The sequence below is a fragment of the Mesoplodon mirus genome, assembly GCF_964341445.2.
Source record: "Mesoplodon mirus genome assembly, chromosome: 9".
NCBI lineage: Eukaryota > Metazoa > Chordata > Mammalia > Artiodactyla > Ziphiidae > Mesoplodon > Mesoplodon mirus.
In genome coordinates this window covers 18,201,280-18,219,119 of record NC_138985.1, presented here as the reverse complement: position 1 = coordinate 18,219,119, position 17,840 = coordinate 18,201,280, and the positions used below count along the sequence as shown (strand labels likewise).

General features: G+C 37.3%; 1 protein-coding gene across 4 annotated transcripts in view; it reads right to left on the bottom strand.

Annotated features, from left to right (window-relative positions):
- FAM185A (family with sequence similarity 185 member A) overlaps positions 1–17,840 on the bottom strand; it is a 68,385-nt gene that overhangs the window by 7,825 nt on the left and 42,720 nt on the right. For 3 of the 4 annotated variants that reach the window (XM_082632417.1, XM_082632414.1, XM_082632416.1), the window contains one exon: positions 14,853–14,987. In XM_082632417.1, coding sequence (XP_082488543.1) covers positions 14,853–14,987 — 135 coding nt within the window. Of the gene's footprint in view, positions 1–7,798; positions 7,886–14,852; positions 14,988–17,840 lie in introns of those variants that run through there. The other variant, XM_082632415.1, reaches the window with a different exon arrangement.

The following is a 17,840-nucleotide window of genomic DNA, read 5'->3' as shown; positions in this document are numbered from 1 at the left end:
GATAAAGTTTACAGGTGAATGGGGACAAAATCTGATCTTCCTTTTTTTTTGGAAACCTTAACAAACAAAGCTGATGTCTACCTATTACACTCTCCCAGGATCTTACACTTTGACAAAATGGAGAAATAAAAACACCATAAAAGCACAAACAATCTGAAGGCAGTTCCTACATTAACTCCCTGTCAAAGTATTTTTGAGCAGACAGCCATAAACCTACAGCATTCTTCATTCTGTTACCAAATTTCTTCCATGTCATCCAGAAGCACATCTACATGACTGACAAATCCATATGCTATAAACTTGGAGAAAACCAAAACTTAAGTGTGTTCTTAAAAAAAAGTTATTTCTATGAGTCATATCAAAAGACTAGATTTTTTCGCCATTTGGAGAGAAAATACTGTCTCTAGCTCTTAAAAGCGGCATCCAATGGGCTTGGTCCCATTTCAACATCTTTTCCAACAAATGAACCTGTTTTCCATTATAAATCACAATACCATTAAATGTATAAGTCTCCAGCCTACAAACAAGAACTCTCTTCTGACTTGGTAGTTTATTTTAATACCAAATGAACTTATTTTTATTATGCTTTACATTTCCAGTATGACTAAAATGAAGTGAACCCAGTAATACCACCTTCCCTACCATGCAGACAATGACAAACAATAATCATTTGGCTGACAACATACTTTATCTCTAATCATCTAAATTGGGGCATTTTTAAGACCAAAAGACTTTGTACCACATGCATTTTTGGTCTTAAAAATGGCTTGATATACAATGGTGAGGTTTCATATTTAAGTTGATGAACCCAGTCTAAAACTTAACAGAGAAGTCAACTTATTCCCAGAAATATCTTATCTAAGGTATTCACCACCTATCCAATTTGCCATATATGGGTAGAGCATAAAACTTAGAATCAAGGATCTCATAAGGATTAGAGAATTCATCCCAAAGAATACACACTGTGCACAACTCTTTAGTAGGTAAATGTTTTACCTTAAGAGAGTTCCAGGCTTTCTTTTGACCTCAGAATACCACGTATTTGTAAATCACTTTAAGAATTATACAACACACAGTGACAACTAACTGATGAACAATCATCAACAGGAAGACACTGGAACTCATCAAAAAAGATACCCCACATCCAAAGACAAAGGAGAAGCCACAATGAGACAGTAGGGGGGGTGCAATCACAGCAAAATGGAATCCCATAACTGCTGGGTGGGTGACTCACAGACTGGAGAACACTTATACCACAGAAGTCCACACACTGGAGTGAAGGTTCTGAGCCCCATGTCAGGCTTCCCAACCTGGGGGTGTAGCAGCAGGATGAGGAATTCCTAGAGAATCAGACTTTGAAGGCTAACAGGATTTGACTGCAGGAGTTTGACAGGACTGGGGGAAACAGAGACTCCACTCTTGGAGAGCACACACAAAGTAGTGTGTGCATTGGGACCCAGGAGAAGGAGCAGTGACCCCAGGGGAGACTGAACCAGACGTACCTGTTAGTGTTGGAGGCTCTCCTGCAGAGGCGGGGGGTGGCTGTGTCTCACTGTGAGGACAAGGACACTGGCAGCAGAAGTTCTGGGAAGTACTCCTTGGCATTAGCCCTCCCAGAGTTCGCCATTTGCCCCACCAAAGAGCCCTGGTAAGCTCCAGTGTTGGGTGGCCTCAGGCCAAACAAACAACAGGGAGGGAACCCAGCCCCACCCATCAGCAGACAAGCGGATTAAAGTTTTACTGAGCTCTGCCCACCAGAGCAACAGTCAGCTCTACCCACAACCGGTCCCTCCCATCAAAAAACTTGCACAAGCCTCTTAGAGAGCCTCATGCACCAGAGGGCACACAGCAGAAGCAAGAAAAACTACAATCCTGCAGCCTGTGGAACAAAAAACACGTTCACAGAATGACAGACAAGATGAAAAGGCAGAGGGCTATGTACCAGATGAAGGAACAAGATAAAACCCCAGAAAAACAACTAAATGAAGTGGAGATAGGTAACCTTCCAGAAAAAGAATTCAGAATAATGATAGTGAAGATGATCCAGGACGTCGGAAAAAGAATGGAGGTAAACATCAAGAAGATGCAAGAAATGTTTAACAAAGATCTAGAAGAATTAAAGAACAAACAAACAGAGGTGGACAATACAATAACTGAAATGAAAACTACACTAGAAGGAATCAATAGCAGAATAACTGAGGCAGAAGAATGGATAAGTGACCTGGAAGACAGAATGGTGGAATTCACTGCTGTGGAACAGAATAAAGAAAAAAGAATGAAAAGAAATGAAGACAGCCTAAGAGACCACTTAAACACAACAACATTCACATTATAGGGGTCCCAGAAGAAGAGAGAGAGTAAGGACCCGAGAAAAATTTGAAGAGATTATAGTCAAAAACTTGCCTGACATGGGAAAGGAAATAGCCACCCAAGTCCAGGAAACAAAGAGACTCCCATACAGGATAAACCCAAGGAGAAACACTCTGAGACACATAGTAATTGAATTGGCAAAAATTAAAGACAAAGAAAAATTACTGAAAGCAGCAAGGGAATAATGACAAATAACATACAAGGGAACTCCAATAACGTTAAGAGCTGATTTCTCAGCAGAAACTCTAAAAGCCAGAAGGTCGTGGCATGATATACTTAAAGTGATGAAAGGCTAGAAACTACAACCGAGATTGCTCTACCAGGCAAGCATCTCATTCAGATTCAATGGAGAAATCAAAGCTTTACAGGCAAGCAAAAGCTAAGAGAATTCAGCACCACCAAACCAGCTCCACAACAAATGCTAAAGGAACTTCTCTAAGTGGGAAACACAAGAGAAGAAAAGGACCTACAAAAACTAACCCCAAACAATTAAGAAAATGGTAATAGGAACATACATATCAATAAGTACCTTAAATGTGAATGGATTAAATGCTCCAAACAAAAGACACAGGCTTGCTGAACGGATACAAAAACAAGACCCATATATATGCTGTCTACAAGAGACCCACTTCAGACCTAGGGACACATACAGACTGAAAGTGAGGGGATGGAAAAAAATATTTCATGCAAATGTAAATCAAAAGGAAGCTGGAGTAGAAATTCTCATGGCGGATAAAATAGACTTTAAAATAAAGAATGTTACAAGAGACAAGGAAGGACACTACATAATGATCAAGGGATCAATCCAAGAAGAAGATATAACAATTATAAATATATATGCACCCAACATAGGAGCACCTCAATACATATGGCAACTGCTAACAGCTATAAAAGAGGAAATCGATGGTACACAATAATAGTGGGGGACTTTAACACCTCACTTACACCAATGGACAGATCATCCAAACAGAAAATTAATAAGGAAACACAAGCTTTAAATGACACAATAGACCAGATAGATTTAATTGATATTTATAGGACATTCCATCCAAAAAAAGCAGATTACACTTTCTGCTCAAGTGCGCACGGAACATTCTCCAGGATAGATCACATCTTGGGTCACAAATCAAGCCTCAGTGAATTTAACAGAATTGAAATCCTATCAAGCATCTTTTCTGCCAACAACGCTATGAGATTAGAGATCAATTACAGGGAAAAAAATGTAAAAAACACAAACACATGAAGGCTAAACAATACATTACTAAATAACCAAGAGATCACAGAAGAAATAAAAAAATACCTAGAGACAAATGACAATGAAAACATGACGATCCAAAACCTATGGGATGCAGCAAAAGCAGTTCTAAGAGGGAAGTTTACAGCAATACAAGCCTACCTGAAGAAACAACAAATATCTCAAATAAACAATTTAACCTTACACCTAAAGGAACTAGAGAAAGAAGAACAAACAAAACCCAAAGTTAGCAGAAGGAAAGAAATCATAAAGATCAGAGCAGAAATAAATAAAATAGAAACAAAGAAAACAATAGCAAACATAAATAAAACTAATAAAAGCTGGTTTTTTGAGAAGATAAACAAAATTGATAAACCATTAGCCAGACTCATCAAGAACACAAGACAGAGGACTCAAATCAATAAAATTAGAAATGAAAAAGGAAAAGTTACAACAGGCACCACAGAAATGCAAAGCATCCTAAGAGATTACTACAAGCAACTCTATGCCAATAAAATGGACAACCTGGAAGAAATGGGACAAATTCTTAGAAAGGTATAACCTTCCAAGACTGAACCAGGAAGAAATAGAAAATATGAACAGACCAATCACAAGTAATGAAATTGAAACTGTGATTAATAATCTTCCAACAAACAGAAGTCCAGGACCAGATGGCTTCACAGGTGAATTCTATCAAACATTAGAGAAGAGCTAACACCTATCCTTTTCAAACTCTTCCAATAAATTACAGAGGATGGAACACTCCCAAACTCATTCTATGAGGCCACCATCACCCTGATACCAAAACCAGAAAAAGATACTAAAAAAAAAAAAAAATTACAGACCAATCTCACCCATGAATATAGATGCAAAAATCCTCAACAAAATACTAGCAAACAGAATCCAACAACACATTAAAAGAATCACACACCATGATCAAGTGGGATTTATCCCAGGGATGCAAGGATTCTTCAATATATGCAAATCAATCAATGTGATACACCATATTAACAAATTGAAGAATAAAAACCATATGATCATCTCAATAGATGCAGAAAAAGCTTTTGACAAAATTCAACACCCATTTATGATAAAAACTCTCCAGAAAGTGGGCATCAAGGAACCTATAATAAAGGCCATATATGACAAACTCATAGCAAACATCATTCTCAATAGTGAAAAACTGATAGCATCTCCTCTAAGATCAGGAGCAAGACAAGGATGTCCACTCTCACCAGTATTATTCAACATAGTTTTGGAAGTCCTAGCCACGACAATCAGAGAAGAAAAATAAATAAAAGGAATACAAATTGGAAAAGAAGAAGTAAAACTGTCACTGTTTGCAGATGATATGATACTATACATAGAGAATCCTAAAGATGCCACCAGAAAACTACTAGAGCTAATCAATGAATCTGGTAAAGTTGCAGGATACAAAATTAATGCACAGAAATCTCTTGAATTCCTATACATTAAGGATGAAAAATATGAACGAGAAATTAAGGAAACACTCCCATTTACCACTGCAACAAAAAGAATAAAATACCTAGGAATAAACCTACCTAGGGAGACAAAAGACCTGTATGCAGAAAACTATAAGACACTGATGAAAGAAATTAAAGATGATAGAAACTGATCAAGAGATATACCATGTTCTTGGACTGGAAGAATCAACATTGTGAAAATGACTATACTACCCAAAGCAATCTACAGATTCAATGCAATCCCTATCAAGTTACCAATGGCATTTTTTATGGAACTAGAACAAAAAATCTTAAAATTTGTATGGAGACACAGAAGACCCTGAAGAGCCAAAGTAGTCTTGAGGGAAAAAAACCAAACTGGAGGAATCAGACTCCCTGACTTCAGACTATACTACAAAGCTACAGTAATCAAGACAATACGGTACTGGCACAAAAACAGAAACATAGATCAATGAAACAAGATAGAAAGCCCAGAGATAAACCCACGCACCTATGGTCAACTGATCTATGACAAAGGAGGCAAGGATATACAACGGAGAAAAAAGACAGTCTCTTCAATAAGTGGTGCTGGGAAAACTGGACAGCTACATGTAAAACAATGAAATTAGAACACTCCCTAATACCATACACAAAAAGAAACTAAAAATGGATTCGAGACCTAAATGTAAGACCGGACACTATAAAACTCTTAGAGGAAAACACAGGAAGAACACTCTCTGACATAAATCACAGCAAGATCTTTTTTGATCCACCTCCTAGAGTAATGGAAATAAAAACAAAAATAAACCAATGGGACCTAGTGAAACTTAAAAGCTTTTGCAAAGCAAAGGAAACTACAAACAAGATGAAATGACAACCCTCAGAATGGGAGAAAATATTTGCAAACGAATCAATGGAGAAAGGATTAATCTCCAAAATATATAAACAGCTCATGCAGCTCAATATTAAAAAAACAAACAACCCAGTCCAAAAATGGGCAGAAGACCTAAGTAGACATTTCTCCAAAGAAGACATACAGATGGCCAAGAGGCACATGAAAAGCTGCTCAACATGACTAATTACTAGAGAAATGCAAATCAAAACTACAATGAGGAATCACCTCACACCAGTTAGAATGGGCATCATCAGAAAATCTACAAACAACAAATGCTGGAGAGGGTGTGGAGAAAAGGGAACTCTCTTGCACTGTTGGTGGGAATGTAAATTGATACAGCCACTATGGAGAACAATATAGAGGTTCCTTAAAAAACTAAAAACAGAATTACCATATGACCCAGCAATCCCACTACTGGGCATATATCCAGATAAAACCACAATTCAAAAAGACACATGCACCCCAATGTTAACTGCAGCACTATTTACAATAGCCAGGTCATGGAAGCAACCTAAATGCCCATCGACAGACGAGTGGATAAAGAAGATGTGGTACGTATATACAGTGGAATACTACTCAGCCATAAAAAGGAACGAAACTGGGTCATTTGTAGAGACCTGGATGAACCTAGAGACTGTCACACAGAGTGAAGTAAGTCAGAAAGAGAAAAACAAATATCGTATATTAACGCATATATGTGGAACCCAGAAAAATGGTATAGATGAACCAGTGTGGAGGGCTGAAACTGAGACACAGATGTAGAGAACAAACGTATGGACACCAAGGGGGGAAAGCGGTGCAGGGGTGGGGGTGGTGGTGGGATGAAGTGGGCGATTGGGATTGACATGTGTACACTGATGTGTATAAAATTGATGTCTAATAAGAACCTGCTGTATAAAAAAATAAAATAAAATTCAAAAATTCAAAAAAAAAAAAGAATTACACAACACACAGTTATTTATCAGTGACGGCAACAACAAGGGAAACTATGGAGCAGGAATTTAAATAAAATTACAGGGCTGACACATCAAACCCTGTGGGAAGCCTGAGCCCCAGGAACTAAAGTTATTTGGCATGGTTTCTTGCAGAAATCATGCTACAGGTACAATCCAGACCTCTTAGCAGTGAGAGTATTTCTGTTTCTATGCCTCATAGGCTCTGTACGGAAGGCCCAAAAGAGCTGAGCTCAGCTGCCTATAATAACAACTCACACATAAAGTTTGCTCATTACTTCCAAACTTGGGTTTCAGACTGGAAATCGCCATAGAAAAAGCAATCTGCTTTAATTTTCTAGGTCTCAAATTATTCCATCCACTTGATAAATAGGTCTGTGGCCTTTTGGGCACCAGTTTTGGAATCAAAATGAAACAAAAGTTTCTCTAAACCCAATAACTTGTTCATACAGCTCTCTCCACAGGAGATAGTTGTGTTTATCTGAAGCCCCTCTGTACTATTACTTTAACGGATTTAATCTAATATCAGAGACAACCTACAGATCCACCTGGGGCCCAACCTCATTGTACATCATGTGCTACTCTCCAAAAGAAATCTGCTGATCAGTACCCAGATTCTTGGACTGTGGGCAGGAAATAAACTTTGCTCTAAAGTTTGGACCTTCCTGGTTTAGGAAATAGGGGCTAGAGTATAAGATACAGTAACAAATAACAGAAAAATAATTAAATGGACTAAGGAACTTCATAATAACCAATGAGGTAAGCATGCATCTTCCTCATAGCATCCATTTATAAGCATAATTTAAAATTTTATAAATTTTTTATATAATAAAAATTTATAAAGAGTAAAACAAAAAATGCTAACCATTATCTGATACTTTTTGCTGGTGGAGGGTCTTGCTTCAGTATTGATGGCTGCTGACTGATTAGGCTGGTGGCTGCTGAAGGCTGGAGTGGATATGGCCATTTCCTACAATAAGACAACAACGAAGTTTGGTGTATTGACTGACTCTTCCTTTCATTGTTTCTCTGTAGCATGCAATACTGTTTGATAGCATTTTACCCACAGTAGAACTTCTTTCAAAATTGGAGCCAATCCTCTCAAATCTTGCTGCTGCTTTATAAACTAAATTTGTGTAATATTTTAAATCCTTTGTTATAATTTCAACAATCTGCTGGCATCTTCACCGGGACTAGATTCCATCTCAAGAAACCACTTTCTTTGCTCATCCGTAAGAAGCAATTCTTCATCCATTAAAGTTTCATCATGAAATTGCAGCAATTCAGTCACATCTTCCAGCTCCACTTCTAATTCTAGCTCTCTGGCTACTTCCACCACATCTGCAGTTACTTCCTCCAAAGTCATGACTTCCTTCAAAGTCACCCATGAGGGTTGGACTCAACTCCTTCCAAATTCCTGTTAATGTTGCTATTTTGACCTCTTCCCATAAATCACAAATGTTCTAGTGGCATCTAGAATGGTGAATCCTTTCCAGAAGGTTTCAGCTCACTTTGCTCAGATCCATCAGAGGAATCACTATCTACGGCAGCTAGAGCCTTACAAAATGTGTTTCTTAAATAATAAGACTCGTCGAATTTACTCCAGATCTGTGGGCTGCAGGATGGATGCTGTGTTAGCAGGCATGAAAACGTTAATATCATTGTACATCTCCATCAGAGCTCTTGGGTGGCTAGCTTCATTGTCAGTGCACAGTAATATTTTGAAAGGCATCTTTTTTTTCGTTTTTTTTTTTTTTTTTCCTGAGCAGTAGGTATCAACAGTGGGCTTAAAATATTCACTAAACCATGTTGTAAACGGATGTGTTGTCACCCAGGCTTTGTTGTTCCGTTTATAGAGCACAGGCAGAGTAGATTGAGCGTAATTTCTGAAGGCGTGTAGGATTTTCAGTATGGTAAATGAACACTGGCTTCAACTTTAAGTCCCCAGCTGCATTAGCCCTTAAGCAGAGAGTCATTCAGTCCTTTGAAGCTGTGAAGCCAGGCACTGACTTCTCTTCTCTAGCTATGAAAGGCCTAGATGGAATTTTCTTCCAATATAAGGCTGCTTCTTCTACATTGAAAATCTGTTGTTTAGTGAAGTCACATTCATTAATTACCTTAGCTAGATCTTCTGGATAACCTGCTACAGCTTATACATCAGCACTTGCTGCTTTCACTTTGCCCTTTTATGATATGGAGACGGCTTATTTCCTTAAACCTCCTTAAACCAAACTCTGCTAGCTTCAAACTTTCCTTCTGCAGCTTCCTCATCCCTCTCAGCCTTTACTGAATTGGAGAGAGTTAGGACCTTGCTCTGGATTAGGTTTTGGCTTAAAGGAAAGTTGTGGCTGGCTTGATCTTCTATCCAAACCACTAAAATTTTCTCCATATCAGCAATAAGGCTGTTTCGCTTTCTTATCATCCACGTGTTCACTGGAGTAGCACTTTTCATTTCCTTTAAGAACTGTTCCTTTGCATTCACAACTTGGGCTACCTGGATGAGGCCTAACTCTCATCCTATCTTGGCTTCAATATGCCTTCCTCATTAAGCTTAATCATTTCTAGCTTTTGATTTAAAGTGAGATGTGCGACTCTTCCCTTCACTTGATGACTTAGAGGCCATGGTAGGGTTATTCACTGGCCCATTTCAATATTGTTCTGTCTCAGGGAATAGGGAGGTCTGAGGAGAGGGAGAGAAACAGGGGACCAGCCAATCAGTAGAGCAGTCAGAAGACATAGAACATTTATCAATTAAGTTTGATGTCTTATACGGGCGATGTCGTTCATGGTGCCCCCAAATAACTGCAACAGTAACATCAAAGACCACTGACCACATATCAACAAAACAAATAATAATTTTAAAAGTTTGAAATACTGTGAGAATTACCAAACGAAATACTGAGATGCAAAGTGAGCAAGTGCTCTTGGAAAAATGGCGCCAACAAACAACTCCACGCACAGCTGTCACAAAACTTCGATTTGTGAAAAACACAAATTGTATCTGTGAACTGCAGTAAAGCAAAGTACAATAAAATGAGGTACACCTATATCAATTTTTTCCAGCAAAATTTATCCAAGGCTTATTTATTCATTTGTTTAGTTTAAAATAGATCACTGTGGAGTCCAGGCCACTGAACTCTTTCTCCTGAATTACTACAGTAACCTGCTAATTAAAATTAACTTTTCCTTCATCCACCATTGTCCTTTCTAATTTTTCCCCACTCAACATTCAGTGATCTTTCTAATACACAGATCTGATTATATGAACCCCAGATTAAAACCTTTCAGTGCCTTTGCAAAGCACAGAGTATAAAAGCCAAATCTGCCCTATGTGATCTGATCCCTCTCAAACTCTCCAGCCTCCTTTTATGCCACTGTGGCCCTTACTCGCTACACTCTAGCTATACTGGACTTGTCTCACTTCCTCAAACTCACAATGCTAGTGTAATTTAGATGCGCTACCTCCATGCTCTCACAGTACCACGTACTTATTTTTATTATAACATTTATTGTATTGTATTCACTGGTTTGTCTGTCTTGCTTCACTAGGATGTAACCTCCTCAGATGGCAGAGAGATCATACTTTATTCTCTTATCTTTGCACTCCTAATTTCTAGCAGTACCCGACTCAATAAATGTTTGCTGAGGGACTGACTGAACAAATAAAGGAAAATAGAGATGACAAGTGGAAGAGGAACTAGGCTAGGAAAAAATAATATTTGTTTTCAAATATACTAAGTTTGAGGTGGTACCTGTTTAGTGGAATGGAAATGGGCAAGACTTAATAAAGAGATCGGGTCCGCAGATAATGATTTTATCCAATCACAGGACTAGTAACTGTTTTTAGAGGATTTAATAAGGTCTTTTTTTTAATGGTTGAAATGATGAGAACAGGGTTTTGAAATGCAACTTAAACTAAATCTAAATTTTAAAAAGGCAAATGATTCTATGAGTTACAGAAGAAAAATGAAAAAATAATTTATAATTCAAACATTCTTAACTTATGTAAAATAATTTGATTATGCTATCATTCAGAGCATTATTAAACAAATTTGTATTATTTTTACATTACCAGGGCCAAAAAAGGTAACTGTATCAGCTCCCTATCAAATTCAAGATATCAGATCACAAGAAATTGATTCTTACCACATTTAATACACTTAAATTTTCATCAAATTTTCTCTGCGTAACTAAGAGTCTACCCATTAGGTACTGAGTTAATCTGAAAGTGTACAGGTGTTATTTTTATTACTGCTGTGCTTCTTGTTAATATTCTATGATTTTTAAGACTGACTTCTTAACCTTTACGATATATAAAATGAATATTTAAAACTGAGATCTTTTTTCTTGGTCATTAAATAAATTACTTTATTTTTGAGAAAAAAAAATACTCCCTCCCCCAAATAATCTTTACTCTCTGCCAAGATTTAATATAGTGTCTGTTAATAATTGTGAAACTTGATCCTATGAAGACACCCCACTGCCACCATAACCACACACCACCACCACACTTTCTTTTTCTTGAGACTATCTCATGGGTAAGCCTGTGGCATACGTGCAGTGCGTATACACACTTTAATTTCAATGTCCTCTGGGCTGGAGACAAGATGGCGCAGTAGAAGGATTTAAGCTCACCTCCTCTCAAAAAAACACCAAAATCACAACTAACTGCTGAATGATCATTAACAAAAAGGACTCAGACCTATCAAAAGTGATTCTCTACACCCCAAAACAAAGAAGAAGCCACAGCAAGATAGTAGGAGGGGCACTTTCACAATATAATCAAATTCCATACCCACTGGGTGGGCGACCCACAAACTGGAAAATAATTATATTGCAGAGGTCCTCCCACAGGGTGAGAGCTCCAAGTCCCATGTCAGGCTCCCCAGCCTGGGGGTCTGATATCACGAGGAGGAGCCCCCAGAGCATTTGGCTTTGAAGGTCAGTGGGGCTTGAGTGCAGGAGCTCCACAGGTCTGAGGAAGCAGAGACTCCACTCTTGGAGGATGTACACAAGTTTTCACATGCACTGGGACCCAGGGCAAAACAGTGACTCCATAGAAACCTGGGCCAGACCTACCTGTGGGTTATGGAGGGTCTCCTGTGGAGGCAGGGGTCAGCTGTGGCTCACTGTGGAGTCAAGGACACTGGTGGTGGACGCTCCAGGAAACACTTATCAGCGTGAGCTCTCCTGGAGGTTGCCATTTTGGCACCGAGACCTGGCCCCACCAACAGGCTGCAGGCTCCTCAGTCCAAACAACCAACAGGGTGGGAACACAGCTCCACCCATCAGCAGACAGGCTGCTTAAAGTCGTCCTGAGCAAACAGCCACCTATAAACACACCCCTTGACATGACCCTGCCCACCAGAGGGACAAGATGCAGCTCCACCCACCAGTGGGCAGGCACCAGCCCCTCTCACCAGGAAGCCTGCACACACCCCTGGACCAACTTCACCCACCAGGGGGCAGACACTAAAACCAAGAAGAACTACAATCCTAAAGCCTGAGGAATGGAGACCACAAACAGAGGAAGTTAAACAAAATGAGATGGCAGAGAAGTAGGTCACAGACGAAGGAAGAAGATAAAACCACGGAAGAAAAACTAAGTGAAGCAGAGATAGGCAATCTACCTGAAAAAGAATTCAGAAGTAATGATAGTAAACATGATCCAAGATCTCAGGAAATGAATGGTGCACAGACTGAGGATACAAGAAATGTTTAATAAAGAGCTAAAAGCTTTAAAGAGCAAACAGAAATGAACAATACAATAACTGAAGTGAAAAACACGCTAGAAGGAATCAATAGCAGAATAAATAAGGCAGAAGACCGAATGAGTGAGCTGGAAGACAGATTGGTAGAAATCACTGCTGCCGAACGGAACAAAAGAAAAAAAATGAAAAGAAATAAAGACAATCTCAGACACCTCTGGGACAACACTAAATGCATGAACATTTGCATCATAGGGGTCCCAAAAGGAGAAGAGAGAGAGAAAGGGACTGAGAAAATATCTGAAAAGATAATAGCTGAGAACTTCCCTAACATGGGAAAGGAAACACTCACTCAAGTCCAGGAATCACAGAGTCCCATACAGGATTAACCCAAGGAAGAACACACTGAGACACCTATTAATCAAATTGACAATAATTAAAGACAAAGAGAAAATTTAAAAAATATTTTAAAATATTAAAAGATAAGGGAAAAGCAACAAATAACATACAAGGGAATCCCCATACGGTTATCAGCTGATTTTTCAGCAGAAACTCTTCAGACCAGAAGGGGAGTGGCATGATATACTTAAGATACATATGTTCAGATTTGATAGAGAAATCAAAAGCTTTACAGACAGGCAAAAGTTAAGAGAATTCAGCGCCACTAGATCAGCTTTGCAACAAATGCTAAAGGAACTTCTATATGCAGAAAAGAAAAGGCCACAATTAGAAACAAGAAAACTAACAAATGGGAAAGGCAAACATAGAAAAAAGGTAGGAAATCATCCACACACACGATATCAAAACCAGCAATCATGAGAAGAGGACAGTACAAATTCAGGATATTGGAAATGCATTTGAAACTAAGAGACCAGAAACTTAAAACAATCTTGTATATATACATAGATTGCTATATCAAAACCTCATGGTAATTTCAATGTCCTTCTCAATGTCATTCTGGTTAAGATTTTTAAAAGTTTGCCAGCAATTTTTTTTACTATATAAATATATTATCTATACCATAAATATTTTTTTAAAAGTAGTATCAGCCATTAATACATCCACAGGTAATTAGAAAAAATGTGGAAAAGTTCTTTACATTTCTGGAACTGAGAATTTGTACTAAAAGGTCAGGTCGTACTAAAAGAGCAAGTTTACAATGTGCATAATACCAAACCAAACTCCTATTTATTATAATCATACAAAATTAACTTTATATCTTACACTGTAATATATGTATTTACAGTTGGCCCTTGAACAACACAGGTTTGAACTATGCGAATCCACTTATACACAGATTTTTTCAATAAATACGTAAGACAGTACTACACGATCTGTAGTTGGTTGAATCTACAGATGTGGAACCACAAATATGGAGGGCTGACTGCAAAGTTACAGGTGGATTTTCGACTGCCCTGGGGCAGGGGACCAGTGCCCCTAACCCCCTGTAGTTCAAGGGTCAACTGTAGTTGATTTTCAAGTCCAAGAATCAGAAAGCAGCTGTGCCAAAAAAGAAAAAAAAATTTAATGGTTTTCAGATTTTTGATTATGGTAAAAAACACATAAAATTTACCATTTTAACTACTTTTAAGTTTACAGTTTACTAGTGTTAAGTATATTCATATTGTTGTGCAATAGATCTCCAGAACTTTTTCATCTTGCAAAACTGAAACTTCACACCGGCTGAACAACTCATTTTCCTCTCCCCCTACTTTGTTTCCTTAGATATCTTGTATAAATGCAATCATACATTATTTGTCTTTTTTGTGATTGGCTTATTTCACTTAGCATAGTGTCCTCAAGGTGCATCCATGTTGTAGCATGTGACAGGATTTCCTTCCTTTTTAAGGCTGAACAGTATTCTGTTGGATGTTTATATATCACATTTCATTTTTGCTTTCATCCATCAATAGACATTTGGGGTGCTTCTACCTCTTGGCTACTGTGAATAATGCTGCTATGAAGATGAGTGTGCAAATATCTCTTTGATAGGGAAGTTTTTCAAATAAATTTTATCCAATGACTATTCACTATCTAGGAATAGTGAGTGCTTCAAACTAAATGTCTGCAATTGTGTTACTGATAAGCAGTTGGAAGAAAAAAGTGTCAAACACCAACATGTGACATTAGAAAGGAATAAAGACTAAAACTTCAGTTAAATGTAGCATATTTCTACTCATAGATGGACAATGACTATTCATCTTACATAGCAAAATGCAGCCTTCTTACCAGTAATTATTATACCATCATCTTTATGAGCTTCATCCATTTCTTCAACATGGACTTCTGAGTTCACATCAATCTCTTTCCCTGATAACTGTAAATAAGCTTGAAGAGAAGATGCAACCTTGACAAGAACAGATCCTGTGATAAATTTAAAGGAGAGCTTATTAATGCAAAGAAATAAAAAGTACTAGAGCCTATTATAAAAAATGATTGAACACGTAGCATTGCTCCTGATACACTGTCTTTACTCATCAGCTTATTTTATTTAAATAGCTGTACCTTTTCCTTACTCCCAGGTATTCCCAAGGCATTCACAGTATCTTCTGTCAAGAATGAGTCATTAGGACATCATGAACTACTATTTCTCTTTTTGCCAACAGCCCTAGTCAGCTCATCCAATACCAGAAAAGTGAAGTTTAATACACATGCAGCTTATAGACAGAATTTACCATTAATTGAGCATTTACTAAGAGCCAAACACCTTCATTATATTATCTTTTAATTTCTCTCTCAACTTTATGAGGTTTTATTATAATTCCGATTTTACAGATAAGAACTTGCTCAGGTTTCCACTACAGCTACTGCTGGAATCAAGATCCACTTCAGTGACAACAAACCTATGCTCTTAACCATTGTCGTGTTTCATACACGGCTACCTCATTGTATTACAGAACTTGTAACCTCCCTGATCATTATAATACAACCAGAACCCTGAGTTCTTGTGCTTTCAGTGGTACCTTGTTTGGTTGGGGGTGTGGAGAGGGCGATAACAAAAATTTATTTAAATTTCAACTGACTAACGTTTCTTTTTAATGGATTACAGACTTTTTGGGTACCTGAAGCAAGACACTCAACTTTATTCCATCTACAATCTTACAATAATTCAACTTCTAAAGGACGAAATAAGAAAAAGTAGTCTGTTAGGAAGGAATCATTTTTCAAAACAATTATGTGGTTTGCAGTGCAAAATCACCAGTACACTCCTGTTTCAAGAGTTTTTCTTTCTCTATTTCTCATGTATCAAATAAATAAGAGAGGCCTTTCCCATAAAACAGTCACCCCAACTCTGTGGACAAAGATGGTCAGGATGACATCCATTGTGAATGTTGTAAAGATTCCTTTTAGAAGGCATTGATTTATGGGTCTTTGTGTGCTTTCTAGTTTGGTTAACATAAGCTTAAGTTTCACTAAATAATTCCATATCTTCTCAGCCTTTCTAATGGGAGCTGGAAATCTGGGGTTAAGACTGATGACGTTTCATATTTACTACTCAAAAAGGGGGGAAGAAAGCACATAACTACAATTGGTTTATCTTATTTAAAAAACAAATTGCTTTTCAGGGTTTAAATGTAAACTACTAACAGGAGTTGCCCATAAAAACAGATATGAGAGCTTTAGGAAAATACAAAACAAAAACAAACCTGGAAAATGTCAGGAAGAATAGAAGATACATGTTTTTTCTACCAAACATACTTTAAAAAGTAGAAAATAACAGATTTTAAAAACTTTTTCTAGGACATTATCTCTAAATACATCAAATATAATAATTTTATGAACATCTTTCTTTTCTGTTCTTAAATAAGGGATCTTAAATCTGTCAGAGTTTTAAAAATGTTAAGCAATGCAGATAGTTCTATCCCCATCTCTCTCCACATCCTTAAAAGCAAAAACTATCACTATTAAAACTCCACTCCTATTTGTGAATGAAGAATTCTCATAACTTGAAAGCTTTCCCAAATGTCCCATCTCTAAGACTATCTTCTTTAGAAAGGAGAGCTCCTGTATGTCTTCAACCTCTTTTCACTTCAAAAACTGCTTCACGGTTATTGACATCAATACCATTTTTTAAAAATTAAAAGGTGAACTAATACTAACAACAGCATTATTTATTGAAGGGATACTATATATTAAGATTAGTGGCTTTATCAAGGACAATTTTTAAGTGGAAAAGTCAGTACTCAGATGCAGTTCTGACTCTCAAGCCATAACACAGCCTTTCTGAATGAATGAATAAGGTCACTATGTTAAGTTTCATAGGAAGAGAGGAAACAAGCATTGTGACATTTTTTCACTTGGCAAAATGGCCATAGGAGTTGAAAGGACAGCCTAAGAGACTCAAGTAGCTGGCTCTTAAACCCTACAGCAAGACAGTGGCAGAGTTGGAAAGGACTCCAGATGTCTTTACTATTAAGCAATAGAATCCTGAATAACTTTCCATCACTCCAGAAAGTTACTGTTCCCAAGTGTAGTGAGAATTAGAGACCTGAATTAAGACAGAAATCTTTGTTTCCAGTTATCTTTAAGCTCCTGCCAGTATCATGGTCCCAAGAGGAGAAAACACAAAATTGTAATCCCAATCAAATCTTGTAACATCATATGCTATTTCAATAAGTTACTGCAACAACAATCCAAATAATAGTTAAAAATAATTCAAGTGGATGAAGATTAGCAATGCCTTTTGTTTGTTTTGTTTTACTTTTTTGCCCATCCATACAAAACAGGAAATAATTTTCATGTAAGAGCTGCTATTCAAAACTTTGCTTTTACTCTGTTACTAGTTACGTTAAATGTAGTAATGTTTATTCTCCTTGGGTCTTCATAATACAAGAATGCAATTATATGACTTTCTTTGACATTTACAAAATACCCTGAATAGTATTATTGAAGCTCTTAGAAATTTAGTGAGAACATAATATTATCCTATTTAAAAGGAAAAAAAATATGATCTTGAGAAATCAAAAAATACCTGTGTCTCAGCAATAACTTCAGTTTCAGACGTCTGTGTTTGTAGTTTTATTTTGACATTGACAAGAGAGCCTCACTGGACAAAAAGCTATTAAAAAGTGTTAAAACTTTAAATTTTAAAGTATTTAAAATTTAAACTTTAAGGTTTAAAGTATCTAAACTTTGCCAACATGGCAAAGAAATTACTAACAGCAGGAACAACTGGTCTCTGTAGAGGTTTTTTCCTTGTTATACACATAGCCTTGT